This window comes from Kogia breviceps, chromosome 19, assembly GCF_026419965.1.
Source record: "Kogia breviceps isolate mKogBre1 chromosome 19, mKogBre1 haplotype 1, whole genome shotgun sequence".
NCBI classification, from domain to species: domain Eukaryota; kingdom Metazoa; phylum Chordata; class Mammalia; order Artiodactyla; family Physeteridae; genus Kogia; species Kogia breviceps.
In genome coordinates this window covers 14,802,738-14,828,591 of record NC_081328.1, presented here as the reverse complement: position 1 = coordinate 14,828,591, position 25,854 = coordinate 14,802,738, and the positions used below count along the sequence as shown (strand labels likewise).

Sequence of the window (25,854 nt, the reverse complement as noted above, 5' to 3'; positions counted from 1 at the left end):
AGCGGTCATCCAAGTCAGCCTGCGGTGTGTGAGGGATTTGGGATCATCATAGGCAACGCTAGAACCTCTCTCAGCTCAGCCTTGCCAGCGCCTAAAGTGCACAGTGAGAAGGGACCCACGGTAGAACTGCAGGAGCAGACAGAGGCCAGAACGCCTACTGCCTTGTGTGCCAAGCTAAGAAGCTGCGATTTTATCCTAATGGGAAAGAGGCAACTATTAACGAATTTTCAGCAGGGGAGTGACCTGTTCAGATTTGCTGTTTACAGAGAGGATTCTGGCAGGAACACGGAAGGATAGATTAAGAGGGGCAAGGATGGGGTGGAGAGACTGCTTATGAGGTTAATGAAAGAATCTAGGTGAAGGAAGAAAGATGGGCGACCTGGGGCAAAGGGAGTGGGGATGGAGGAGAGGGATGAAAGCTGAGACGTGTAATAGGTCCGAAATGTGTATGGAGACCACGTACAGATCCAGCTTTGCTGCTCTTGGTTTTCTCATGCTGGCATCCTCTGCACATTCTGCCCCAAACACCCTCAGCAGCTGGCAAGATGGGTCTGGAGGGGCCACTTCCTGGTCGGCCTGCCTGTCTCCTTGCCCCAGGCTCCAGCTCCCTGGCAAAGAGGTGCAGAGGAAAGAGAACAGAAGCCTCTCCCTAGTCATTCAACTCCCAGGTCTCTCTTATTTATTCCGTGCTCTCTCTCTCTCTCTCTCTCACGATTCGGGTCCTCTCATTATTTCTGAGCTGTACAGCTTGCTGCTTCCCTGGCTCGGCTCTCCCACCTCTGTCTGCAAAGTGTCAATCAAACCATCAGATGAGCAGTTCAGCCTTACATCCTCCGTGGCTCTGCCCCAGGCCACAGCGGCAATTGCTGACACATGGCAGCGGTGTAGGGCTGCTGGCTGTCCCTTTAATGGTCTTCCGATCCAGAATGGGTGTTAACAGGGAATTTGAGGTGATCGTTTCTCTCTACTTGCCCCTATCAGGATGGCCACAAGGATGGGCAACGCTGAGAGAGGGGCAGCCTTCAGAAGCTGGTTTGCTTTTCATTTGAAGGTTGGACCATGGCCAGTGTCTGCTTTCAGAGGAGCCGTTTGAAATTCTTAACAAGAAGCAGAATGCTTGAGTCCAGGAATCCAGGGCAGGCTTGTGAAGTAGGGATGGGGAAATGGAATTGTTATTTTATTTCTGAAGTTATATTAAACAAAGGAGATGTGGGATACAGAGCTGCTTTGTAGCTTCCCCGGAGGACGAACAATAAGAAATGTCAGGGGGTGGGGTGGGATGGAGGGCAGCTGGGGAAAACAAAAGAAGAACTTCCCCAGGCCCCGGAACCGGTGACCGGGAAGATGTGAAGCATCTGCTTCCTCAGGGGATTTCTCCTTATCCTTTTACAAATTATGAATGGAAGTGCAGTTTTTATAGAATACGGGAATTAATGAGCATTAAGCTCAATCACCTTGCCAAATTCCCTTTAGATCTCTGATACACACACACGTAACTCGTGGTTGTGATCCGTGTGCGTCTATTTGTGTCCTGCTTCTCTTCCTCAGTATGATTTCATATACACAGGTCTGCGGAGCCCTCTGTCCTCACACTTGTCATTTTGAATCCCACCTAGTATTCCACTGTGTCGACGGGCCAGAGTTTGTTCAGCTGTCCCCCGTGGCTGGGTTGTTTCCCATTTTTTTATATTATAAAAGCGCAAGTAGGAATGTCTTCATACAAATGCCTTTTTCTTCCCTTGGATACTTCCTTGGGGTATAGTTCCCCAAGTCGAATTTCTAAGTCAGAAGGTTTGAACCATTTTACCGCCCCAGAGCTCTCCAGAAAGCCCAGACAATCTGAGTTGCCACCCTACTCTCTCTCCGTCCCCACTGTACTGACAGATTTTATCATTTTTATTTATTTTTGCTCATTTCATAGGCACGTAATCGTACCTTGAAGTTATTTAATTCCCATTTCTTTCGTTGCTAGTGAGACTGGGTACATTTCCACGTGAGGATTTATTGTCTGCTTCTCCTTTGTGTAAACTGTTCATCTCCTCTGACATCCTATCAAGAGAAATCCCAAGGCTGACTTTCTATAGTTATATCAAGCCTTCACATACTTAAATAGTCCATTTTTCTCCATTATGTCTGCTACTTTTTACCATAAGGAAGCTGTCCCATCGTGAAGTGGATGCTATCTTGTCCCATGTGGGTCAGGGGTCGGGGAGAGTTGAGGTGACTTCTGGATCCTAGAGAAATTTTTTTCAGAAGAAAAAGAAATGCCAATCGTATTGCACCCCCTCTCTGGGCCCCTACTTTCCTGGGAAAGGAAGCCTTGGCTGAAAGAACAGCTAGTTGCCAAGGCCACTCTGGAGGATTCTTTGCTAGGGCTAAGCATCTTCCTATGGTCACATGGATGTCCTGATCTATTATTTTCTCCCACTCATAGTATGGCCATGAGAGAAACAGCAAAAAAGTCAAATCAGAATCATCATTACAAGTCTAACTACTCCTTGGTATAGCACGGTGGTTAAGGGAACAGGTTTTGGAACAGGCAAACAGAGGTTCACACCTCAGTGCCTGTGTTTACCAGGTACGTGGCTTTGGGCAAGTTATAACCTCTGTAAGCCTTCATGTCTTTGGCTGTAAAGCGGTGTTTCAGTTATGGCTGCATAAAAAAACTACTTCAAATCTTAGCGGCTAAAAACAACAACTGTTTTATTCTATCTCATGATTTTGTAGGTCAGGAGTTCAGATGGGTCTTGGCTGGATGAGTCTTCTGCTCCACGTGGCATTAATTGGGTCACTCAGTGGTATTTAGCTGGTGGCTGGGCTGGGCTGGAGGGTGCAAGATTGCTTCACTCTTATGTCTGGCTCTCCATGTAGTCTCGGGGCCTCTCCACGTGGTCTCTCCAACAGGTGGCTGGACTAACATGGAGGTTCAGGGGTCCAAGAGTGGGTGTTCCAAGACAAGAAGAGGAAGCTACTTTTAAGGCTTGGGCCAGAAAGTGTCCCAGTGTCACTTCCACCATATTCTATAGGTCAAGCAGTCACAGAGCCTGTGATGGGAAGAGTGACCAAGAATTGCGAGCCATCTTAAATGTGCCAAAAGTGGGGATAAAAATACTTACACCTAGGACTGTGAGGATTAAACTAGATAATGCATGCAGAGGTTGATTTATCGGGAAGCTAATGAAACTGCAACCACAGGGCTCCTTAATTGCACAATCTCTTCCAAATCCTAGCACCTAATTTTGTATTCACAATTTTTCTTTTCCTTTTCTTTTTTCTTTCTTTCTTTCTTTTGTTCTACCAGGTCTTAGTTGTGGCCGGAGGCTCCTCACTTGCAGCTCCAGGGCTCTTTAGTTGCAGTTCACCGGCTCCTTAGTTGCGGCACATGGACTCCTTAGTTGCAGCTTGTGGGATCTAGTTCCCTGACCAGGGATCGAACCTGGGCCCCCTGCATTGGGAGCACGAAGTCTTATCCACTGCACTACCAGGGAAGTCCCTCTTTTCCTTTTCTTACAGAGCCCCCCACACACACACCAAATTGTATAGGAATTAGGCCTGGGCTTCCCTGGTGGCACAGAGGTTAAGAATCCGCCTGCCATTGCAGGAGACACGGGTTTGAGCCCTGGTCCGGGAAGGTCCCACATGCCACGGAGCAACTAAGCGCCTGTGCCACTGCTACTGAGCCTGCGCTCTAGAGCCCGCGAGCCACAACTACTGAGCCCGTATACAACTACTGAAGCCTGCGCGCCTAGAGCCCATGCTCTGCAACAAGAGAAACCACGGCAATGAGAAGCCAATGCACTGCAACGAAGAGTAGCCCCTGCTCGCCGCAACTAGAGAAGGCCTGCACGCAGCAACAAAGACCCGACACAGCCAAAAATAAATAAAAATAAGAATAAATAAATTTTTTAAAAAAAGAATTAGGCCTTACAAATCCCAGCTCTGTCCCACATGCATGCAAGAGTACTCATTTAGCACACTGCCCTGCACAGAGGGAGCCCTCACTCCAGGGGCCCTCACACCCTAGGCAGACGCCTGGTCCCTTTCTGTGTCTCAGGAGAAGGCTCCTCCTCTCACTCTGTCCTTTCCATTTGTTCAGGATCATTTCTCCTTCTCCTTTTTAAAAGACAAAGGTAAGACATACTGAGAATAATTTCATAATCACAAACCTGCCCTCCCAATTGGCCTCTGCATCTACCCCCACTCCCACCCTGACCTCACCACCCACCAGGGAGGTGGGCCTCACCCGGGGCATCGTGCCAAGTTTTGAGCTGGACCCTCTAGAATCTCCAAAGGAAATCAGGCTGGAGAGAGGGAGGCCAGCAGAGGGAGGCAGCATTCTGGGTGCCCAGCTTGGTCTAGGAGGCATTGAAATTCCAGGGCCGAAGGCCTGAGACAAAGATCATAATGAGACAGGAAGGTGGCATAGGAAGGAGCCCATTTGCATGACAATAATTGAGCCAAGAATAGAAAGCTAGAGGGATGCAAGGGTGAGGCTGGCAGCTGAGCCGGGCTAAACCTCACAAATCAGACTACCCAGCTCTGCTCTGCAGGGGAGGCGGGGGCTGAGCTCTGTGCCAGGTTTTGGGGGTTGGGAGGAGTGGGGAGAAGGACAGGGCCCAGGGAATTGTGGGAATGCTGGCCAGGTTGGACTTTGCTTTACTCCTCCTCCTTCAGGCTGGAGCATGCCTCCGCTTGCCTTCTCCTTTGTATGTGGTCTCTGAGGCTGTAGGGCTAACTCAGTGGGCAGGATGGCTGCTCAGAAAGATCTCTATGACGCCATTGTGATCGGGGCAGGCATCCAGGGCTGCTTCACTGCGTACCACCTGGCCAAACACAGGAAGAGGGTCCTCCTGCTGGAGCAGGTACTGTGTCCCCTCTGCACTCCTGACCTCAGGGACTGTCCCTTTCTCCTCCCCCAAGAGGGTTTTCTGTGGGGTGAAGGCCAAAGGGCCTGATCTTCACAAATTCTATGCAATTTGTAGCTTAGCTGCCTGGTGTGTTTCATGACAATGCAAAGAAAGTTCCACCCTCCCTAAGACCCACTTTGGGTTTCTAGGCACATTTTCTCCTTTTGCTGCCTCCCAGATCCTGCTCTTCACCAAGAAGCGCCCCAGACCCCATTCTCTTCTTTCTTCCCACCCAGTCTCTTCTGTGCCAAAATGGTTGCTCTGGCCCAGAAAAGTAATCAGTTCTGCTTTGGGTAACCTTAAATAAAGATAATTTGCCTAGAGGCAAAGGCTGATTTGTCAGTCAAGAGGTAGGATTCTTCCCTGCATATTTGTGGCCTCTCACCCTGGAACCCAGCAGAGGCTTCTGTTTTTTCTGCCACCTCTAGATAATAGCAGCCTCCTTGTTTGATACACAGGAAATAAGACGTAGGTATTTTTTTTTCCTTATAGAAAAGTGACCCCATGAAGTGCAGTCTACTGGCCACTGTACATATGGCTGGGCCCTGTATATCCGGAGCCTTCCCAGGGCAGGTGCACCCAGCCCACCTTCCAAAGGTTTCTACTCTCCCATTCTGCCTAAATCTATCCAGGCTGTTTTGGTTTATTCTTCTTGGTAATGAGCTGGATTAGTTAGAAACCTTTTTCATTTCTCTATCAGTTTTCTCAAAGCCTGAGGGATTCCTGGTCCAACTTTTCAGGAAACACTCCATCTTTTGCTAAATCTCAACATGGCTCTCTTGTCCTGAGCAATCTGAAGCTACAGAGAAAGAGTCAGCATCAGTTTTCTTGTGCATAAAAATGAGGAGCCTAGGGCTTCCCTGCTGGCGCTGTGGTTGAGAGTCCGCCTGCCGATGCAGGGGACACGGGTTCGTGCCCCGGTCCAGGAGGATCCCACATGCCGCGGAGCGGCTAGGCCCGTGAGCCATGGCCGCTGAGCCTGCGCGTCCGGAGCCTGTGCTCCACAGCGGGAGAGGCCACGGTGGTGAGAGGCCCGCATACCGCAAAAAAAAAAAAAAAAAAATGAGGACCCTAGACTAGAATGATCTCAAAGGTTCATTCTGCTTCTCCATGAGTCTAAGTAGGGCAAGGTTGCAGCAGGATGACCGAAGACTAACTCACAGAGGGACTTCGGGATGTGAATGATGTTAGCAAAAAGGATGCCTGAGTTAGAGCTACTGAAGAAATTCTATCCTGAAGCCAAGTCAGTAGCTTGGCCACAAAGGGAGTCTGTATGGAAATATTTGAAGAATAAGTGCTCTTTGTTGACAGCACATGATGAGCGGGCTCCGAAAGGGGAGGGGTGACAGCTGCAGTTGTCTCTTGTCTTCCTTCTCCAGTTCTTCCTCCCGCACTCCCGGGGAAGTTCCCATGGGCAGAGCCGGATAATCCGAATGGCGTACCCTGAAGACTTCTACACCCAGATGATGGCTGAGTGCTACCAGATGTGGGCCCAGCTGGAGCATGAGGCGGGAACCCAGTTATACAGGTTGGGTTGGTGGGGGAGAATTCCTTGAATCATGAGACTCAGCACCTGGGAGTGCTTTTTACTATGCAAGAGGGTGATGCCAGGAATACTTGACATGCAACGGAGGGACACGGGGCCTCCAGAAGTACCAGACACGTGGAAGCATTCTGCTTGCTGTCATCATGGTCACCCGACAGGTCCAGCTGGCTCCTGCCAGTCTCTGAGTTCCAGGGCTGGGGTTAGACCAAGTGTCCAAGGCTTGCAGAGGTTGCAGAGGTTGCAGAGGGGAAAACTGCTGGAAAGACACTGGGCAGATGCTCAGAGCTGGAGTTTGTATCTACATCTCCGTGGAACCGTCAGAGACCCTCTCAGGGCAGGGATTGAAATAGAGGAGGAGGCCTCTGCTTGATTCTTTATATTCCTACTAGTATCACAAACTTTCATGCCGGGTCCTCTCCCCCAGAACAACCCTTATAACTCCATTTCATGCTCTGAATACCTCCTCCCATAGGAGCAAATGGGGATGCTCCTCAGGCTGCATTGCTGACCAGGGAGTGAGCCTGCAGCTATTTCTCTGTTGCCTGCATGGCCTTCTCTGACCCTTAAGACCCCCGCTCACTGATCTTTCAAATATTCATGGGGAAGAAGGCAGACAACCCAGGAGGCAAAGAGAACTTTTACCAACCATCCTACCACCCCTCCCGCCTTCTCTGTGGCTCTTAACTGAACTTCCTACAAAACCACTGCTCTACCCTACAGGGTGGCAGTTATTTTAATGGCTAGGAACCAAGAGGTTACTGTTCTGTTGCAAAAACACCATTAACTTAAGAACAAAGTGAAATCCATTATGCAAATACAGCTAGGGCAGCTAATTACAGATTTATTCCAGAGGCAGCTAATACACCCAGCACCCAAATAAAGGAACATGTCTTGCTGAGGCGTGGCCTGGCAAAGGGACCTCTCTCTGTCAGCCATCTGTGAATACTGCTGAGTAACTTGTGTTAAAAGAACTGCTGAGGCCTTAGAGGGCACACTTCATCCCAGCAACTAAAAGATGTTTGGAAAGTGTCTGGAATCTTTGAGAGGGGAGACAATTCTGGAGACAGACAGGCTTGAATTTGACTTTGTGCTCTACCTCTTACCAGCTGTGTGAACTTGGAAAAGTTTCTGTACCTCTCTGAGCCTCATTTTTCTCACAGGACTTTGTGAGGATTAAACGAGACTCTTGCGAAATACTTGGCACTATGCCTAGCACTTTTGAATAAATGGCAGTTCCTTCCACTTATTCTGGGTCAGCTGTATCCTATCTCCATTGAGCCAGGGAGGAAGAAAGATAGAAGGAGACAGATGGGATGCAGCAACCATGGACATCGAGGGGAAGGGCTGCTGGAGAGAGGGAAAGGGACCCTTGGATAGGAGAATCTCATAATCTCACAATCCTTCTCTTTGGCAGGAGGACAGGAATTTGGAAGGGCTTTGGAACCAGGCAGGCCTGGCTCTAGATATCATCTTGCTCTGACATATTTAGCTGTGTGGTTTGGAGCAAGCTGTCTAACCTCTGTGAGACTCAGTTTTCTCATCTGTAAAGTAGGGGTAATATCTATTTCCTGTGTCTGTTGTGAGGATAAAGTTTGTAAAGGGCTTGCAATAGTACCTGACAAACCATCATCATCATTATCATTATCACTGCGTGTTTTAGTGCTTAGAACGAGAAACTAAGGCTGTTCTAAAAGTACCTGATCTTGTTAACTCATTTAATTCTCCCCACAAACTCATGAGAGGGTTGCTACTGAGTAGTCAGGGTCTTAACCTGTAGTGCAAGTCACAGAATTACTCAGCTTGCAGTCTAGAACAGGGTTTGGCAAACTTTTTCTGTGAATGGCCACATAGTTTTACAGGCTTTGCAGGCCATATGGTCTCTATTACAATGATACAACTCAACTGTGCCATTGCAAAAGCAGCCACAGATAATATGTAAACAAATGGGCATGGCTGGGTTCCAATAAAACTTTATTTATGGACACAAATTTCAGATAATTTTCATGTCATGAAATATTCTTCCGGACTTCCCTGGTAGTCCAGTGGTTAAGAATCCGCCTTCCAATGCGGGGGACATGGGTTTGATCCCTGGTCAGGGAACTAAGATCCCACATGCTGCGGGGCAACTACGCCCGCGTGCCACAACTAGAGAGTCTGTTTGATGCAACTACAGAGCCCACGTGCTCTAGAGCCTGCATGCCACAACTAGAGAGAAGCCCGTGTGCCGCAATGAAAGGTCCCACATGCCACAACTAAGACCTGATGCAGCCAAAAATAAACAAACAAACAAATAAATATTAAAAAAAAAGAAATATTCTTCTTTTGCTTTTTATCAACCATTTAAAAGTATAAAAACCATCTTGGCTTTTGGGACAGACAAAAACAGGTGATTTGGCCCCTGGGTCATTTCTTGCTGGCTCCTGATTTAGGAAATACCACAAACTGGTTACCTTGTCCATCCCGTCTCCAAACAAGTTCATGCCTAGATCATCCCAGGTCAGAAGGCTGCTAACATACATTTAAAGACTGGGACATATCATAGCTCCTCTTAAAAGACTATCCCTAGGCTTCACAGCCCCAATTATGGAAAATGAAGAGTAAAGTGAATGTTCTTTGAAAAATCTTTGAAGTTCTATATAGTGCTAGGCATTATTATTATTGTTGTTGTTAGTAGTAGCAAGTCCTTTCTTATGGCCAACCTAATTTACTCAGGCACACTAATTTATTTGGTTCTTTTACTTAGTAGAGACACAGAACAGATACTTCCTATTCCAATCCTTTTAGCTTTTGTTCCTAATTCTGATTTTCTAAATGATTCATCAGCTGTGTGATTCTTATTCTCCTGGGTTCTTCTGGAAGAACCAGCACAATATCATAATTGAACTGATAGATATGAACATATTTACTTAATGATATTTGATGACGATTTAAAAAAAAACCTTCAGGAGTTGATAAGGTGGTTGTCCAATTCTCTTCGTTCTGTTCTGCTGCTTCCTGTGACAGTGGCATACTAAATATGGGTGGCTCAGGATATTTGCATATATTCTGGGAACAGACGATGACACATGTGTCAGATCACAAGGTCTGAATCTTTTGTGAGGTGTACAGCTAGGATGCTGATACCAAGAGCAAATCCCAGCTCTGTGGCCCATCTCTTTCCTGCCCCACCTTCTCCCTTTGAGTCCTACTATCTAGCTCCTGACCCGGGCTGCCCCTGCTTAGCTGACAATATCAGACAAGATCACAGCCGTAGGCAGTACAGCTGCTGCCAGAACCTGGTGGCCCCCTGCGCAGCTGCTGCTTCCTGTGTCTGCAAAGTGTCTGGCTTGTCAGCCACATCCCCTCCCTGGAGCAGTCTTTGTTAACCAATTCCACCTCAGCCCACTGAGCAGAAGATGAAACGCCAAGAGCTTCTCCAAAACCAACAAAGACAGCAGCCATTACCAAGTCGCTGTTGGAGTCCCTTCCCCAAGGTGACTCTGAGAGCTGGCTTTCCTGGCACTTTTAACCCAGAGGGGGGAAAGTTGGAGCTTGGGATGGGAGATGGCAGATGCAGGGAGAGCTGTCTGCCCCTCCCAAATCTTCCCCACTCCGTCCTGCCTCCTGTCCTGCTATAGTAACTGGTAGAAATCCCTTATCACCAACTCCCTACATCATGTCTGAGGCTTTAGTTGGGCCATAGAGAAGTCAACAAGGCCCTTGGGAGGAATCTTCCATTATCTCTTCCTAGGGCTGGATCCAGCTAGGGTTGGGAGGAAGGCACAGTTAGTACCAAATGCTCTGATGGTGTTCTGGGACTTGGGAGCTGCACTCTTTCCAGGGATCCCCAGCACCCCAGCCTCACTACAAGGTGCCGTCTTTCTAGACCAGCCCTGACTGCTCATTTCCTGGTCATTTTTTTTTCCTGCAATGCCCTTGTCCCTTCTCTCCTTCCTCCCCAAACTTTGTAGCCTGGATCTGAGCAGAAAAAGAGGAAAGGGAGGCCCAGAGCGTAGGGGTGAGAAATTGATGCAGAATGAGCAGACTGTTTATTGGGATCTAGGAAAAGCCATTAAGAAAATAAGCACTTAAATGATTTTCAATCTGCGCATGGAAGTCATCTATCTTCATACTGGGGGGAAAAGGCCCGTTCTCTGATCCCAGTTTTGATTGACTGCTTTCCAATTCTCTAAGCATCTCCCACAGGAGCCTCTCACCTATTTCCCATAATGACAGGCCTTTGCATTTCCAGGCAGTGTTTTACATTTATTTCTGATTTGCTCATAATGGTCAAAAATCTCTCTCCAATCCAAGGCCTTTCTCTGGCAGTGCATGGTTTCCCTCAGGCCAAATAGCTCAGCTGTGATCCACGGAAAATGAGAATTTCCCAAACGCATCTCCGGACTAGGGGAGGGTCCAGCATCACAAATTCAGATGGAAAATTTCCCACTGTTAGATCAATATCTGGGCTGAGAAATAAATGCCACAGGGGCAGAGAGCTGGAGCAAAATGATTACAATTGGCACAATTACATTCACCAGCAGAATCAGCTTGCTGATTACTCCTAGGGATGGGGAGCTCCCGCTTCATCCACCGCAGGACGGCTTGGGAATTAGAACATCACTCAGCATTTCATAATTCGACAGATTTGCCCGTTGCTTTGGTGTGAGTTCATTTCCTCCATATAGTACATTCCTGAAAGAGGAGTTCTTATTTCAAGGAAAGAAGGAAGGAAGGAAGGGAAGAAGGGAGAAAGGAAGGGAAGGAAGGGAAAGTAACTAAATCTCAGAGTATGTGAGAAACCAAGGCTAGTATATTGCAGGAAGAGGTTAGAATATGCTGCTCTGGAATTTCCGGGCCAGGGATCTGACATTGTGACTGCTAAGGTGAGGTCTTTCCCAGAATTCTACACAGCCACAACCTCATCAGGTACAAAGGGCTCAAGAACGTACGCTTGGGTGACTTAATTATCCTGTTGACCAAGGAGTTTACTGGTCAAGTTTTCATTAACTGAGAACCAATCTGAAGTTCTTTTGGGGCCACAGGAAAAAGACAGTCTGCTGGCTGGTGGGCATTTCTACAGCATCTTTCCTCTGCTGAGCTTTGAAGAGGCAGAGGCATTCACTGCTTTCTCACCAGTGGTGAATGCTGGGTAGGCGGGGGCCATGGCAAATGGATTGGGCATGCTGCGTGGCTCTGTGTACTGACACTGGCCCCAGGGCCCGCTGCGTCCCTACCCCCTCCCAATCTTCTCTTTAATCCCCCCAACCAGATAATGTGGGATTTGGAAGCATGTAATATCCATGAGACTCCATTATAGGCTATTACGAGCTTTATATACAGTACCTGGGGGATGTGTCAGGCTGATGCTTGTCACTGTGGCTGCTGAGACCGAGAGGGACTACAGGAATGGTCCCAAGGGCCAAAGTGACCCTTGTATTGTTTTGATCAGTTCCCCCCAAAAGGGAGCTCTGATCTGTGACGGAGATATGGAAAGCATTAAAGAGAAACAGCTCTCATTCTCTTATGGAGGAAGAAACACGGAGGGATGTATAGGGAGAAACAAAATCATTGAATCGCTGAATTAATTGCTGGAGTCCTAAGAGGCCATCTCACCTACTGGGGTTTCTGCATGAGGGCACGATTGGCATTTGGGTGGGATCTTCCTGAGCATTGCGGGTTTAGCATCCCTGGCCCCTGCCCACCAAACGTGAGTGGCAACCCCCAGGCATTGTGACAAGCAAAAAAAATGATCCATGCCATTTCCACAACTCCCCTGGTGTGGAACCACCAATAGTCCAACAGTCATGCGTTACAGAGGAGGAATCTGGGGTTGGATCAGCGAGCAATCAGACCAAGGTCACAGAGGGGATGCCGGGACTGGATCCAGGGCCAGAGCTCCCAACTTAGGACCCTTTCCACAAAACAGGCAGCCTCTGAGAAGGAATGGAGAGATGGATGCACAAGAAGAGACAAAACATTATATGACAAGCAAAAGGAACAGGGAAAAGAAACAGCAGGGAGTTGGGGAGGGGAAAGGGGATAAAGAATTGAGATAAAAACAGTGAGTGAGGTCAGGGGACTGGAGGAAAGGGAAGAAATCTTATCAAATTCATTGAACATTTACCACTTTCTAGGTGTGGAGATAAAAGAGGACTTAGGATCTCTGACCTCAAGGGCAGGATGGATCCTGATGAGGGAAGATGGAGGGATAAGCAAACCAATAGTGAGAGCCAAGGGCAGACTTGGGGATGGGCTAGAAACCAGCGCAACAATACGGGACTGTTACAACAGAATGGAGATGTCTTTGCCTGTTTTTCGAATGTGAGGCCAGGACTCCCCTTGATGCCTGGTCTGGGCCCCTTGCTGAAAAATGACAGAGAAGGCCCAGGGCCCGGACGCAGACTCTCACTCAGGTGTCTTTTTTTTTTTTTTTTTTTTTTTATAGGCAGACTGGACTACTGCTGCTGGGAATGAAGGAGAGTGCAGAATTAAAGATAATCCAGGCTACTCTGTCTAGGCAGGGAGTGGAACACCAGTGTCTTCCATCTGAGGAACTGAAGCAACGTTTCCCCAATATTCGGTTGTCCAGGGGAGAAGTGGGGCTCTTGGACAAGTCTGGAGGAGTTCTCTATGCTGACAAGGCGCTCAGAGCCCTTCAGGTGATATCGTGCAGCATTAGGGGCACTGCAGCTCCTGCTCTGGGCATCCTGGATCCCCATCAGCCATCCCCTGACCCCCAGTTGGATGACAGCCTTTGCCCTGCCAGCTTTAGTCTTGACTTTTTGGATTGGGCAGTTTTATAAACCCTGCTAGGCCTCGACAATATGGGAGAGGAGGTCTAGATTCTGCCCTCTCTTTTCTGCACTCGATGAAGCATTCTTTGTCCACCAGGGTGAACCACATACATAACTGATTCGCCCTTCCCTGCTCCTGCCCTTTCAGGATGCAATTCGCCAGCTAGGAGGCATAGTGCATGATGGAGAAAAGGTGATGGAGATAAAACCAGGGCTACTGGTCATGGTGAAAACCACCTCCAGGAGCTACCAAGCCAAGAGCTTGATCATCACAGCAGGTCCTTGGACCAACCGGCTCCTCCGTCCCCTGGGAATTGAGCTGCCTCTCCAGGTAAGGGGAGCTGGAAGCCTGAGAGTTGGTGCTTAAGAAAAGAAGCCTTCGGGCTTCCCTGGTGGCGCAGTGGTTGAGGGTCCGCCTGCTGATGCAGGGGATGCGGGTTCGTGCCCCAGTCCAGGAAGATCCCACATGCCGCGGAGCGGCTGGGCCCGTGAGCCATGGCTGCTGAGCCTGCACGTCCGGAGCCTGTGCCCCACAACAGGAGAGGCCACAACAGTGAGAGGCCCGCGTACCACCAAAAAAAAAAAAAAGAAGCCTTGGACCCAGATGGACTTGAGTCTTCCATCTGCCACTTGCTAGTGGATGACTTTGGGCAAATTCATTGACCTTCACCTCACTTAGCCTCAATTTTATAACCTGTAAAATGGGGACTAGGGCTGTTGGAGAATTAAATTAAATTATATATATATATATATATATATATATATATATATATATATAAAACCTTAGGAGTTGGCCTGGCCTATAGTAAGCAGTCAATAAACATGAGGTATTATTAACTCCTGGAGAGAGAGAGAAGTAGGCTGGATACAGTTTTGGGAGAAGATTAAGAATAGGGGAAGAGACAGATTCAGCAATTTTTATGCATCATAACATAATGTAACATGTAAATGACATGAGAATTGAGTGAAACAAAGATGGGTAAGTTAATCAGGGCATCTGGGCTTATATTAAAGGGCTACGGGACCCCAGAAATGCTCTCCCCCTTCATTTCCCACTTCTTCTTCCTGCTCCAAGACCCTGCGGATCAACGTGTGTTACTGGCGAGAGAAGGTTCTTGGAAGCTATGGTGTGTCCCAGGCCTTTCCATGCTTCCTGGGCTTCAGCCTGGCTCCTTACCACATCTATGGATTGCCCTCTGGAGAGTACCCAGGGCTGATGAAGGTGAGCGGAGAGGCCAAGAGAAGGCTAATAGGGGCCCAGGCAGATTTGGGGCAGCTATTCTAACTTTCCTCTCACCAGACTCCCTCGGATCCCAGTGGGCAGGACCAGGAACGGACTTCACTATTCACTGTGCATAACACAAGACCCCTGGCTGTCCTGGAGCCCTTCCTTTGCAAACACAGGGTTGGCGGGGGAATGGACAGCTAGGCAAACTCACGTGGCAACAAACAGCATCTGTCAGGACTGGGGAAGGCTGGGATGATGGATGGAGTGCATTCTGTGTACAACCTGCCACCTTGGGTTGGGGGTGGTGTGCAGGAGGTCGGCCATCCCAGCTCACACTGCTCTGATTGGGAGCCAGGTCTGCTATCACCACGGCAACAATGCAGATCCTGAGGAGCGGGACTGCCCTGCAGCTTTCTCAGACATCCAAGACGTCCACATCCTGAGCTGCTTTGTCAGAGATCACTTACCTAACTTAGAGCCTGAGCCTGCTGTTATGGAGCACTGCATGTACACGGTAAGGGTGTGGGCAACTGGGCCAGGCTCTCTCGCAGCCCTGGAGAGCAGGGGAATGAGACAGACTGGCCTTGGGCTGCTCAGGCTGGACTCTACCTGACCCCTGACACAGTATGTGACTTGAAACAAATGAGCTCATTTCTGCGGGTCAGTTCACCTCCACCAGAGAGGGCCCACTAGAGGTTATTCATATTCTTTTTCATTAGGAAACTAGGCATACGTCTGGCAGTCCTTCACTATGTTTCCCAGAGGAGCTCTAAAAGAGTTTTTGGCAAGATGTTCTAGTTGAGCAGGCCTTAAGGGACAAAGAGAAGAGACAGATGTCACCAGGGCCTGAGGCATCTTCGCTAAAGTTAGTTTACACGCGTTAACTGAGCATCTACTGGGTTCATAGCTCTACACGAGAAGAGACAGATGGACAAATGAGAAAGACTGGTGTACCCTAGGGCACTGGCAAGCAGAAAGCATTCCTGTGCCCCATTCCTATTCTTTCTGGAAAGAAATCCAGCTGAGTCTCCTCCCCTCTGAGCCTGCAGTTCTTCCTCCTCCCTCTATCCTCAAAGGACACAGGTGTGATTGTTTCTTCCTAGAACACCCCTGATGAGCACTTCATTCTTGATCGACACCCGAAGTACGACAACATTGTCATTGGTGCTGGATTCTCTGGTGAGCCTGAGTGAGGGAAGACGGGGTGCCTTAAAGACAACCTACCTCAGTGCCAGGCAAAATGGTGTTTTTCATGCTTTTAGTTGAACAGAGAGGGGCCAAAGCATAGACCTTGAGTGTATAAGGGGGTTGAGCGGGGCTATCAGAGAAGAAAGGGTTCTCATGCTGGGAGGCAACTTCCAGCTTTGGGATGCGACCAATGGGAAGGTTAGCTCTATCTGGGGACTGTGTAGGGGACGTCCAGGGAGTCCAGTACCTGTCTCTGAGGATGCCTGACCACCTGTTCTCCTTTTCCTAGGGCATGGGTTTAAGCTGTCCCCTGTTGTGGGGAAGATCCTGTATGAATTAAGCATGAAATTAATGCCATCCTATGACTTGACACCTTTTCGAATCAGCCGCTTCCCCTGCCTGGGCAAAGCCCACATTTGACTGGCCACCTGCTTCCCTTCTGTGCACAGGAGCTGGGAATGAAGCCCTCTTCTGGGAAAGACTTCTCAGAGGAAGGAAGTGTCTGTGAGATGTTATCCTTTTTTCTTGCCCCCTTCAGTTCCCCATAAACACCAGCTGATTGAATTTACCTTCTTTCCCTAGCCAGCTCCCCAATCCCACATATTTTTTGCTTCAGAAATTCAATCAGATACTCTATAATCACAGAGTAGCAAGGACCTTGAAGCTGGATGGATGTCTCAATAAGGAGGGGGCATAAGGACTGGCTCAGGAGACCAAAGCAGTTGTTAAAATTCTCTTCACGGGGGCATTTGATGCATTTGGGATAGATTTGACTAAAGCTGCCTGGGGGAGAGTAAATAAGATGATCTGTAGACCACTAAGGCCCTTGGCATTCCTGTTCATAAAACTAGAGCCACCCTCTATCACAAACTCCTGTAAAATTTGGCTCATCTTGGGTGCACAGTAAATGTTTGTTGCGAAAAATGTGTTGAACAAACAGATAAGTAAATGACTGCATTGCATGAGAGCCTGTGGTGGGCTTTATCTTCCATGTGACCTTATTTCTTATAGACTTTAACTGTCTAAATTAGCACCACAGAATCCATTACCCCAGGACTCCTTGGGGTCTTTATCCCCTCAATGCACCGCACCCTCTTTCTCTGGATTCTATGTCTGGTTCTCATCCTCTCTCTGGTTCTATAAAGATGCTCAGCTCCCCAGTCCCTCATTAAGGTGTACTGTCAGGTCTTTATGAAGATGGAGTTGTTCTACCAGAAAGGAAGAGAGAGACACACTTGCTTAGAAACCCTGTTCAATGTTTGAATGTTAAATGTGCCATTTTATTATCATTAGGATTGCTCCCCCTTAATGAAATGGCATTAACACCAAGTCAGCTGGCCTCCTTACACTAATTGCTTTGGAAGGAAACAGGCTCATAACTGCCCCAGGGTGGGTGGAGGGGTGAGAGGTGTAAACAGAGACTCAAGCAAGGCTGAGTGCACTCAGATGAAACCCAAGCAGGAGCATTTCCAGACAGGGCCAGATTGACCCAAAAGAACAGGAGTTAAAGTGCTCTGGGGAGAAAACAAATGGGACTGGGTGGGATGGAAATGTTTGAAGGAATCGCTGAGAGGGGAAGAGTGGGAAATGGAAATAAGAGTAAAAATATTCCCAAAGGAAATAACAACACAGAGGAAATTACTCTTCAATTGCCTTATAGGCCTAGGCACATGGCTTAGTACTGATTTCTCCTGGGAGTTATAAAAGCCAGCCAATCCTGTCAACCCCATGCCAAGTCTGCTTTTTGGGTGCTCTCACTTAGTTCCCCGAACCACAGCCTCTGTAAAGTGGGAATAATCATATCTGTAAAATGGGAATAATACTATTGATACATTCCATGGATCAACCTTGAAGACATAATGCTAAATAAAATAATCCAGACATAAAAGGACAAGTATTGTATGATTCCACTTGTGTGAGCTACCTAGCGTAGTCAAATTCATAGAAACAGAAAGTAGAATGGTGGTTGCCAGGGGCTGGAGGGAGGGGGGAATAAGGAGTTATTGTTTAATGGGCATAGAGCTTCAGTTTGGGAAGATAAGTTCTGGTGATGGATGGTGGTGATGGCTGTACAACACTGTGAATGTACTTAAATGCCACTCAACTGTACACCTAAAACGGTTAAGATGGTACATTGTAAGTTATGTATATTTTACTGCAATAAAGAAAAAGGGAAAAATAATACTGACCAACTCTACAGGAGTGTGTGAGGATCCAATAAGATCATTCATTCATTCATTCAACACACAAATATTTGTTGAGTTCTGCTGTGTGCCAGGCACTGTGCTAGGCACGGTGGATGTATTGAACAACACAGAGATCTCTACTCTTGTGGTGTTTACAGTTCAGTGAGGAGAGGACATGTAGATAATACATATAAATAAATTGTATTGTACATTAGAGGGTGACAAGTGCGTTGGGGAAAAAACAGAGCAGAATGGAGAAGATAGAGGATGCTGGGGGAGGGGCTGCCCTTTTCAATGGTGGTCAGGGTAGGACTCATTGAGGAGGAGGCATCTGAGCAGACTTGGAGGAGAGGGAGTGCACCACGCAGATACCCGGAGGTCTGTAAGAGAACGTGGTAAATTGTAAAGCAAGGTATTGTGTTATTACTGAGAGAGAGAAAAATGCAGTACAGAGAGGGATCAGTGTGAGATCCTGCCAGCTCCCAAGCTGGCAAAGTTGGGGAGGAAGGATGTTGGGGACCTCTCTCTCCCCCCCGTTCCATGGCTGCCTGCAGCTCCCTGTGCTTCTGCTTCTCTCAGTGCCACCCTCCTCCCCCAGCCAGCTGCAGCTCCCCTTCCAAAATATCCAGTCTTATTCAGCTTGCCGGTGACAGCTAAAGGAGGGGACAAGTGTCTAGAGGAGGCTGAGAAAGGACAAGTGGGGGAGGCTGACAAGCCCTGCCTGGGCTGGCAAAGTCTCTTTAGAAATGAGCCAGTGTGTCCTAGAAACAGAGTGCAAGCAGGGGCAGGGGCAGGGGCGTGTGGGGTAGGACGGGTGTGTGTGGGAGGGATGAGGTCAGGGAAGAGTGCAGAGAAACAGGAATTGGAAAAGAAGAGACTGGCAATGTGCAGGCCAAGAAGGCAGGTGAAGACCTGCAGGGGGGCTGCACACAACCCAAGTGGGAGGAACTGAGCTTTTCTTACTGAGGGTAGGATGGGGTCATAGAGGGGAAGAAGGGATGTAGGAAATAGAGTCTGTGGATATGGAGAAGAGGACTAGACATTGTAGATGGGCTCGGAGGACAACTTGAGGGTTTTGGTAACATTGAAGGATTTGCCAAGCAGACCCACCAGCGTTATCTCCCTGACTACCTTCTGCTTGAGCATGGCCAGGCATCCACTTTCAGGCCGACCCTACCTATCTTCAAGATGGAAGAAAATCAAAATAAATCGGGCAGGCAATAAGAGACCTCTGGAAGGGCAACTGGGGTCCTCACAGGCTGCAGGGGAGAGATAAGGGCAGTGAAGAGAAAGAGGCCGGCACGGTTGCCAACCAGACTAAGGAAAACAGAGGCAGGCTCAAAATAGACTGGGGTTGGGGGAGGGAGGAGAGGCAGCCCAGAAAAGAAGGGAAAGCAGAGGCAATCGATGCCATTGCGACTCTGACCCAATTCTTCATTTCTCAGCCTCACCATCTGAAAAATTAGGGGGTGATGGGGAAAAAGGGAAAGACTGAGGAGAGTCAGCGGAAAGTAATTTGAGTCCTAAGGCCTAGGCAATTGTGGGGTACAAATCAGTAATCCCAATGTGAAAAGGAGGAGGTATATGGTGTAGTCAGTACGAGTTAAACACTAACCAGAGTTTGGTATCCCAGGACAGGTTTAAGAGCTTAAGGAGTGTGATTGTAACTTGGAATGAGGTTCACCTGTCTAGCAAGGTAAGTGGCAGCAACAAGGATGAGTTAATCTGGGGGTACTAGGCTGGAGTGACTTGATGCTTGCATTTAACTTCTCAAAAGAGTGATTAAAGAGAATTTGATTATTGGATATTCTATTTCAATGGTGGGCTTCCCATGCAGCAAGAGGGATTTAGGTTAGAACTCAGGAAATCCATCCCACTAAGTAGATTTGTGAGATATTAAAACATGTATATAGCACTGATGAGGGTATTCTTTCCTTGGAAATCTTTAAAAACGAGAAGCCCACCTATTTGGGTCTACATAGTCTTGCCTGAAGGCCAGAACCTCCCAACAAATCTCTGGAAGACTTCTGGCTAGAGAGGAGGTAGGGTCTGAGATGGGATTCTGGGCAGGGTGAATGAATGTAAGCACCTGCGGGGAGAGGTGAGGCATAAGGCAGGCTGGATCTGTCAGGCAGGAAGAAGCAGCAGGGACAAGGGGCAGGATTCTAGCACGCAGGACCCAGTGGCATTTACATAACTTTGAATAATGAATAAGCCCAGCTCTGGGGCTCCTAGTCAGCATGCTTATCTGCATCTTTATTAGGCTTTATAAGTGATTCAGCTCCCTACCCTTTCCCCCCAGCCCCTGCCCAGCCTGCCCCAAGCATCAGGGTAGTTGATTGCTCATTATTTTAGACTAGATTTGTTTCACCAACATTCAGTGAGGCATGGAGTGGGGGACACAGGAGGGAGGAATAAATCCAAAAGGCAGGTAGAGTGGAGGGGTAGGGGAACGAACAGAAGCAGCAGCCATAGGAAGGCAGGCAGATGGCTGCGAGCTAGGGACGTAGGCATAATTCTCTGAAATGCTCCTGGGGCCAGCATCTTCAGGAGAGAACGGTTTCTTAGATTCCCCCAAATGTGCTGGGTTCAAGTCCCACTCAATCCCCTGTTCCCTTACATCTGTTGCCAAGCCCCCAGCAGGCTTCTCTCTCAGCTCCAGTGCAGTGCTGAGCCACTTGAGCAGCCAGATGAAAACTGCCCCCAGGGAAGTTCTCACTTTTTCCTGAGGCAGGAATTTTGCTATTTTCATGAAAAAAAAAAAAAATCTACTATGCTTTGCAAGGCCAGAACAGGCACTAGGCATATATTAGGGGAGAAAGTGATAGGAACAGGGCCTACATGGTATGTGAATTTGTAGAGAAAGGAATGCTTGTGTCCATAGAGAGTTTGAGCCCACCTGGAAAGAGAAGCCTGGAAAAGATGGGCAGCCCTCGACTCCTCCAGGTAGGCATATTAGGGCCAACTGCTCTGGTCTACTGGCAGGGGGCAGGAGAAGTATTTAATAGCCTGGACGAGGAGTTGGCAGGAAACTGGTAGGGGGAAAGGTAGAGCACTTCTCAACCCTGGCTGCACATTGAAACCATCAAGAGAGCTTTAAAAAATATGATGTTTGGGCCCCACCCAAGGTCAATTAAATCAGAATCCCCGAGGGAGAAGGCCTTGGGCACAGTAGTATTTCTTAAAAAGCTCCTCAGTGATAGGACTTCCTTGGTGGTCCAGTCCTTCTACTGCAGGGGACATGGGTTCGATCTCTGGTTGGGGAACTATGGTCCTGCATGCCGCGCTGAGTGGCCAAAAAAAAAAACCTCCTCAATGTTGTTTGGATGCTGATTTGAACAAATTAACTTTAAAAATATATATATATATAATTTATTACATTATTAATATTTAAAATCCGGAAAATTTTAACACTGGATATTTGGTACTAAGGAGTTATTGATAATTTTTTTTAGGTGTGATAAGAGTATTGTGATTACATTTTAAGGAGTCATTTTCTTTTCTTTGAGGGGTAGATACTAAACAAATATCTTCATTGTAACAAAGTGCTATCATATCTGGGGTCTCCTTCAAAATAATACAAGGGAATGTGGAAGTGGGCCAGGTTCAAATGAAGCAAGATTCACTCTGTGTTGAAAATTGTTGAAGCTGTTTGGTGGATAAGGTTCATTGTACTACTTTTTTTACTCTTTGTATATACAACAAAACAAAAACAATTCCTTGAGTGTTTCTAATATACAGCAAGGTGAGAACCCCAGAGCCAGGCACTCAGCAGGAAAGGGGCCACGATGGCACCTCTGTGGGCACAACCGACTTTAAGGAGACCAGGTTTGCAGAACCCTTAACGATAGGTGAGAGCCTTGTCCTCCAACGCCCTAGGCAGAGTCACAGGGACCACTTGTATGGAACCAGAGCTGGCAGTCAGAGATGCACTGGGGGTGTCCAAAGAGCCCTTCAGGCTTCCTCCCCCGACCCCAGAACAGCCTCTGGGGACTCAGGCTCTATGCACCAGGCCAGGAGGCTGGACCAAGGGGAGCCGCCTGCCTGAGGCACCCAGAGCAAGCAATCAGCCTGTCTCTTCTCTCTCAATCCCTGCCCTCTCTCGACTGACTCTACAGGAGCCAGGCCCCCATCTCAGCCGGCAACACCCCCTCCCGCCCCCCTCCAGCCGTCACCACTGCTTCCCAGCGCTGTCACCCTCCCGACGGGCTCATCTGCCTCTGTCAGGGAACATTAGCCCAGCAGACTTCATCAAGGACGTGAGAGGAGGCTGAACACCAGTCCACATAAGTTCGGGCACCCAGGCAGCCACCCTCAGCGGCTGCCGGCAGAGCGGTCTGAGCTGCTGAGAGATTCGCGGGTAGCTTGATCTCATTTGCATATCACTTCTTTAACGAACACATTCACAAGAATCCCAAATTCTCAGTTTTCTACTCTCACCGACAGATTGGATCTCCTCACACTTGTCCCTGACACGGATCAACCATTTCCACGTTCTCCACATGCTCTTGAGAAATAACTTCCCGCCCTGCCGAGGTGCAAGGTATTCCCTCCCCCACCCCGCCCCGCCCCTCCGAACTCAGCCCCGCCCCCCGAACTCAGCCCCGCCCCCACCCCACCTCCACCGGAACAAGCACCAGCTCCACCATCGCGCTCAGCTTTGGGGCTCTCTCTCTTCTCCGCTCCATTACCTTCCCCTGATGGCCTCTAGGGGCTGGGCAGGGGAGAGAGTTGGAGGGGGTCTATTTAAGAGATTTTTGGAATCTGTGTCTGCGCATCACCCGCTGCCATGAGTTATTTCAGCGCCGATGTTTGTCTCGAGCTGATTATTCCAACCCGAGAACAGGTGGAGCAGCCTGCGGTGGCTTATTCGTCAGCCAAGGCCATCTGTTCCCAACAAGCTGAGATTTGTAGCTGATTTCTACTGGGGAGCAAGGAGTCGGGGCGGGGAGGGAGATGAAGATCACCTCCAGGCCCCAGGAGACTTACTCCTCCCAGACCTTATGCGAGGTCTGAAACACTAAGTTCTCCCCTTCTAAAACCAATACCTTCTCATTTTCTCAGAGGACTCACCCGTCACTTGACTCTCGGAAACAGCGAAAATACTTTTTCCTTAAGGCGCTAAACCTTCTTAGATGGAGTCAGGTATGAGAAGCAGGAATCCATTAGCCAGGCACAGTCTGGCCATTGAGTCATGTCCACCCTTACAGATCTTTAAAAAAAGGGGAAAAAAAAAGTATATAACCATAACACAAATATCCTAAATGACCTTCTTGACTCTCGGCTTCTCCTCACCCCACTCCATCACCAGTCCTTTCATCAACACGAGTCTCCTTGCCTAAACCTGTCACCTGCAGGGCTCCAGGCTGCATGGGAGGCCATGTCTGGATGCTCTTATCTCCCCCTCCCCCACTGCTCCTCTGCCCTAAATACCCTGTTCAAGTTCCACCCTCCAATCTGTTCCTCTTCCAGCTTCCATTCTCAGCCATGCCAAGAGACGCCTGCTGCTTTAAGAATGGCTTTCCCTGAGCAAGGGATCTAAGCAGTTTCTAAGCAGCTTTGCCACATGGTTTACCATCCCACCCCCCCTGCCCTGCCCAGGGCTACTACTTCGATATATGCAATGCTGGGAAAGACGCTACTCTTACAGTCACACTAATATGACAATTTTGGGCCTTCTTTGGTGTTTGACACAGATACACATCTGTACTGACTTAAAAGAAAAATTGTATGAAAACTTTATTACAAGCACAGATACTTCATCTATAATCCCACATCCCCAAACAAAGTTATTTCTATTTTTCAGAAGTCTCATCTAACGTTTATCTATTTATCTGTTTTCACATGTACTTTTGTCATGTGTACATGTTCCCTTAAGAACCCATTCAAAGAGCTTAAGACTGCCTCACTTTCGAGTTGCTTCTCTAGGCTTATTTTGCCAGTGCCTGGGAGCGGAAGCTCCTTTTCTACTCTTAAATCCTGTCCAGTGGCTCAGTATGTGGTTCACTGGAAAGGCCAGCCCCCACAGATGAGTTCCCAGACCCTCAAAAGCAGGCCATGGACCTGTGCTTCTAGTGCAGAACCTTCCAGGGCAGTGCCACTCACTAGGCTCAATCTCCCTTGCTCTCCAGAGGACACTATTCCCATGGAGGCCAGAAGCAGCCCTTAAGCAAGGGTGCCAACCTGTAACTGATGCCAGTCCCCAGGATTAAATTTGAGCCATGAGGCCTATTTCATCACGTACTTTTTTTTTTTTTTTTTTTTTTTTTTTTTTGCGGTACGCGGGCCTCTCCCGTTGTGGAGCACAGGCTCCGGACGCGCAGGCGCAGCGGCCATGGCTCACGGGCCCAGCCGCTCCGCAGCATGTGGGATCCTCCCGGACCGGGGCATGAACCCGTGTCCCTGCATCGGCAGGCAGACTCCCAACCACTGCGCCACCAGGGAAGCCCGCGTACAGTTTTATATTTGCCTCGTCATCAGTTGTTGGCCTGTCTTTCAAAGAGGTAAAATTTCTGAAGCTATTGGCTGTATTCCCATACCAGGATTTTATTTTATATATATTTTAAATTCTCCACTTTCAAATTCCCTAGTGTCCTCTCTTCCACAAATCCTTTTGTTTCTTTTTCTAATCTAGTCAGATCGTAGATGTGGCACAAAACATATAAAAATTTATTAAAATGTGGAAACTCTTTGACTCTTAAACCACCTCAAATATAATTTGCCTGGATGGTGTCAAAACTTAATATCCTTTTTGAGGTTGTTTTTTTTTTTTTTTTGCCAAACTGTCACAGCTGACTTTTGATATCTAAAGCAAATTCTATTCACGCATTTAAGTATTCCGCTGGGAGATTTATGTCACTGACTTCAATTGCAAAGCACACATCCTTTTTGGAATCTCCCTCATGTATATGACCCATCACTGGGGCTGACACTACAGAACACTCAAGTTCTCTGTAAAATTCCTTCTAAATAAATCTAGCATCTTTGTTAACTTCAAAATGGCTACTGCTCTGGAAATCACTCCTCCCAGATCAAATCCCAGAGAATGGTCTGGATTGTTCCATTGTACTGTAATGAAATTAGACTGAGGTGAATAGAGCTTAAAATATGCATTCCAGGCCATGTGGAACTGTTATTCATATTGTTGGCACCGTTGTTGAAACACAAATGTGTTGAAACACAAATGTGATCATGTATGGGGGATGCTCTGAGAATTGTTAAGGAGCAACACAAATGTGAGGTTGACATTTCCCCCCCAAACTGTCAAGAAGTGCTTCCTTCCTAAGGGCAGGCCTTGGTGAATACCAGGCACGCAGTGATTTGAGATGAGGATCATGACAGCAATTCTTGGCCTTCTCGCCTCCCCCTTCACCCTCTGACAATGCCAGAGTAGCTCAAAGACGCCTGGCCAGTTACTGGAACCAAGCTGAGGACGCTGCTAGGCCGGATGTCACCTCTCTGAGCCTGTTTCCTCACGGGGACAATGACACTTCACAGAGTTGTGATAAAGGTTAAATGAGATGTAGGCAAAGTGTATAAGCACTGGGGACATAGCAGGTGCTCACCATGGTTATATTGATTTTGTCCTCCTCATCCTCTGAGTCACTACTGACAGGCCGGGCAGGCCCCTCAGCCCCAGTCGCTACACAGCTTCAGCTCTTGCTGAGGACTTCCAGCAGCCCTTAAAAGGGCGGGGAACAGTATCGTTGGGTTGCTGCGCGAGGAGACCTGTCCTTGTGCTTCTGGAATCCTTCAAGGGCAACGCCGACGGGCTCGGTCCAGTCACAGGCTCAAGGACCTTTTAAGGGGCACGGCTTCCGGGAAGCGCGCGGGGGTGGGTGGGGGACGGGGCGGGGAAACTCCAGACGGAGGCGGAGCCAGAGGTTCCGTGCTCCGGAGGCCGAGGTCATGTAAATGAGATATGAATATGCTAATATGCCCGGGTTCCCAGTGAACCGGAGGGCGCTTGCCTGGACAGGCAGAACCAGCCGGGAAAAAGGAAAGGAAATGAAGAGGACGCGGA

General features: G+C 48.3%; 2 protein-coding genes across 2 annotated transcripts in view; one reads left to right on the top strand and one right to left on the bottom strand.

Moving 5' to 3' along the window:
* The window catches only part of SEZ6 (seizure related 6 homolog), a 99,617-nt gene extending 74,035 nt beyond the window's left edge, over positions 1–25,582 (bottom strand). Inside the window, exons 1-2 of the mRNA XM_067022082.1 lie at positions 25,397–25,582; positions 22,905–23,043 (exon numbers count right to left, since the gene is read on the bottom strand). The gene's annotated coding sequence lies outside the window, so the exon portion shown is untranslated. The remainder of the gene's footprint in view (positions 1–22,904; positions 23,044–25,396) is intronic.
* On the top strand, positions 4,749–16,065 carry PIPOX (pipecolic acid and sarcosine oxidase). The gene is made up of 8 exons (XM_059046331.2): positions 4,749–4,862; positions 6,287–6,435; positions 12,881–13,094; positions 13,378–13,560; positions 14,305–14,451; positions 14,813–14,971; positions 15,561–15,636; positions 15,935–16,065. Exons 1-8 carry the CDS (start codon positions 4,749–4,751, stop codon positions 16,063–16,065), a joined length of 1,173 nt encoding a protein of 390 aa, XP_058902314.1.
* Positions 25,583–25,854: the final 272 nt, after the last annotated feature.

Bases quoted from the DNA above. Each gene is read 5' to 3' on its own strand.
- PIPOX (XM_059046331.2), top strand. From the start codon at position 4,749: ATGGCTGCTCAGAAAGATCTCTATGACGCCATTGTGATCGGGGCAGGC. The intron at 4,863-6,286 runs GTACTGTGTCCC...TTCCTTCTCCAG, and splicing joins GGGTCCTCCTGCTGGAGCAG to TTCTTCCTCCCGCACTCCCG. The intron at 6,436-12,880 runs GTTGGGTTGGTG...TTTTTTTTATAG, and splicing joins GCGGGAACCCAGTTATACAG to GCAGACTGGACTACTGCTGC.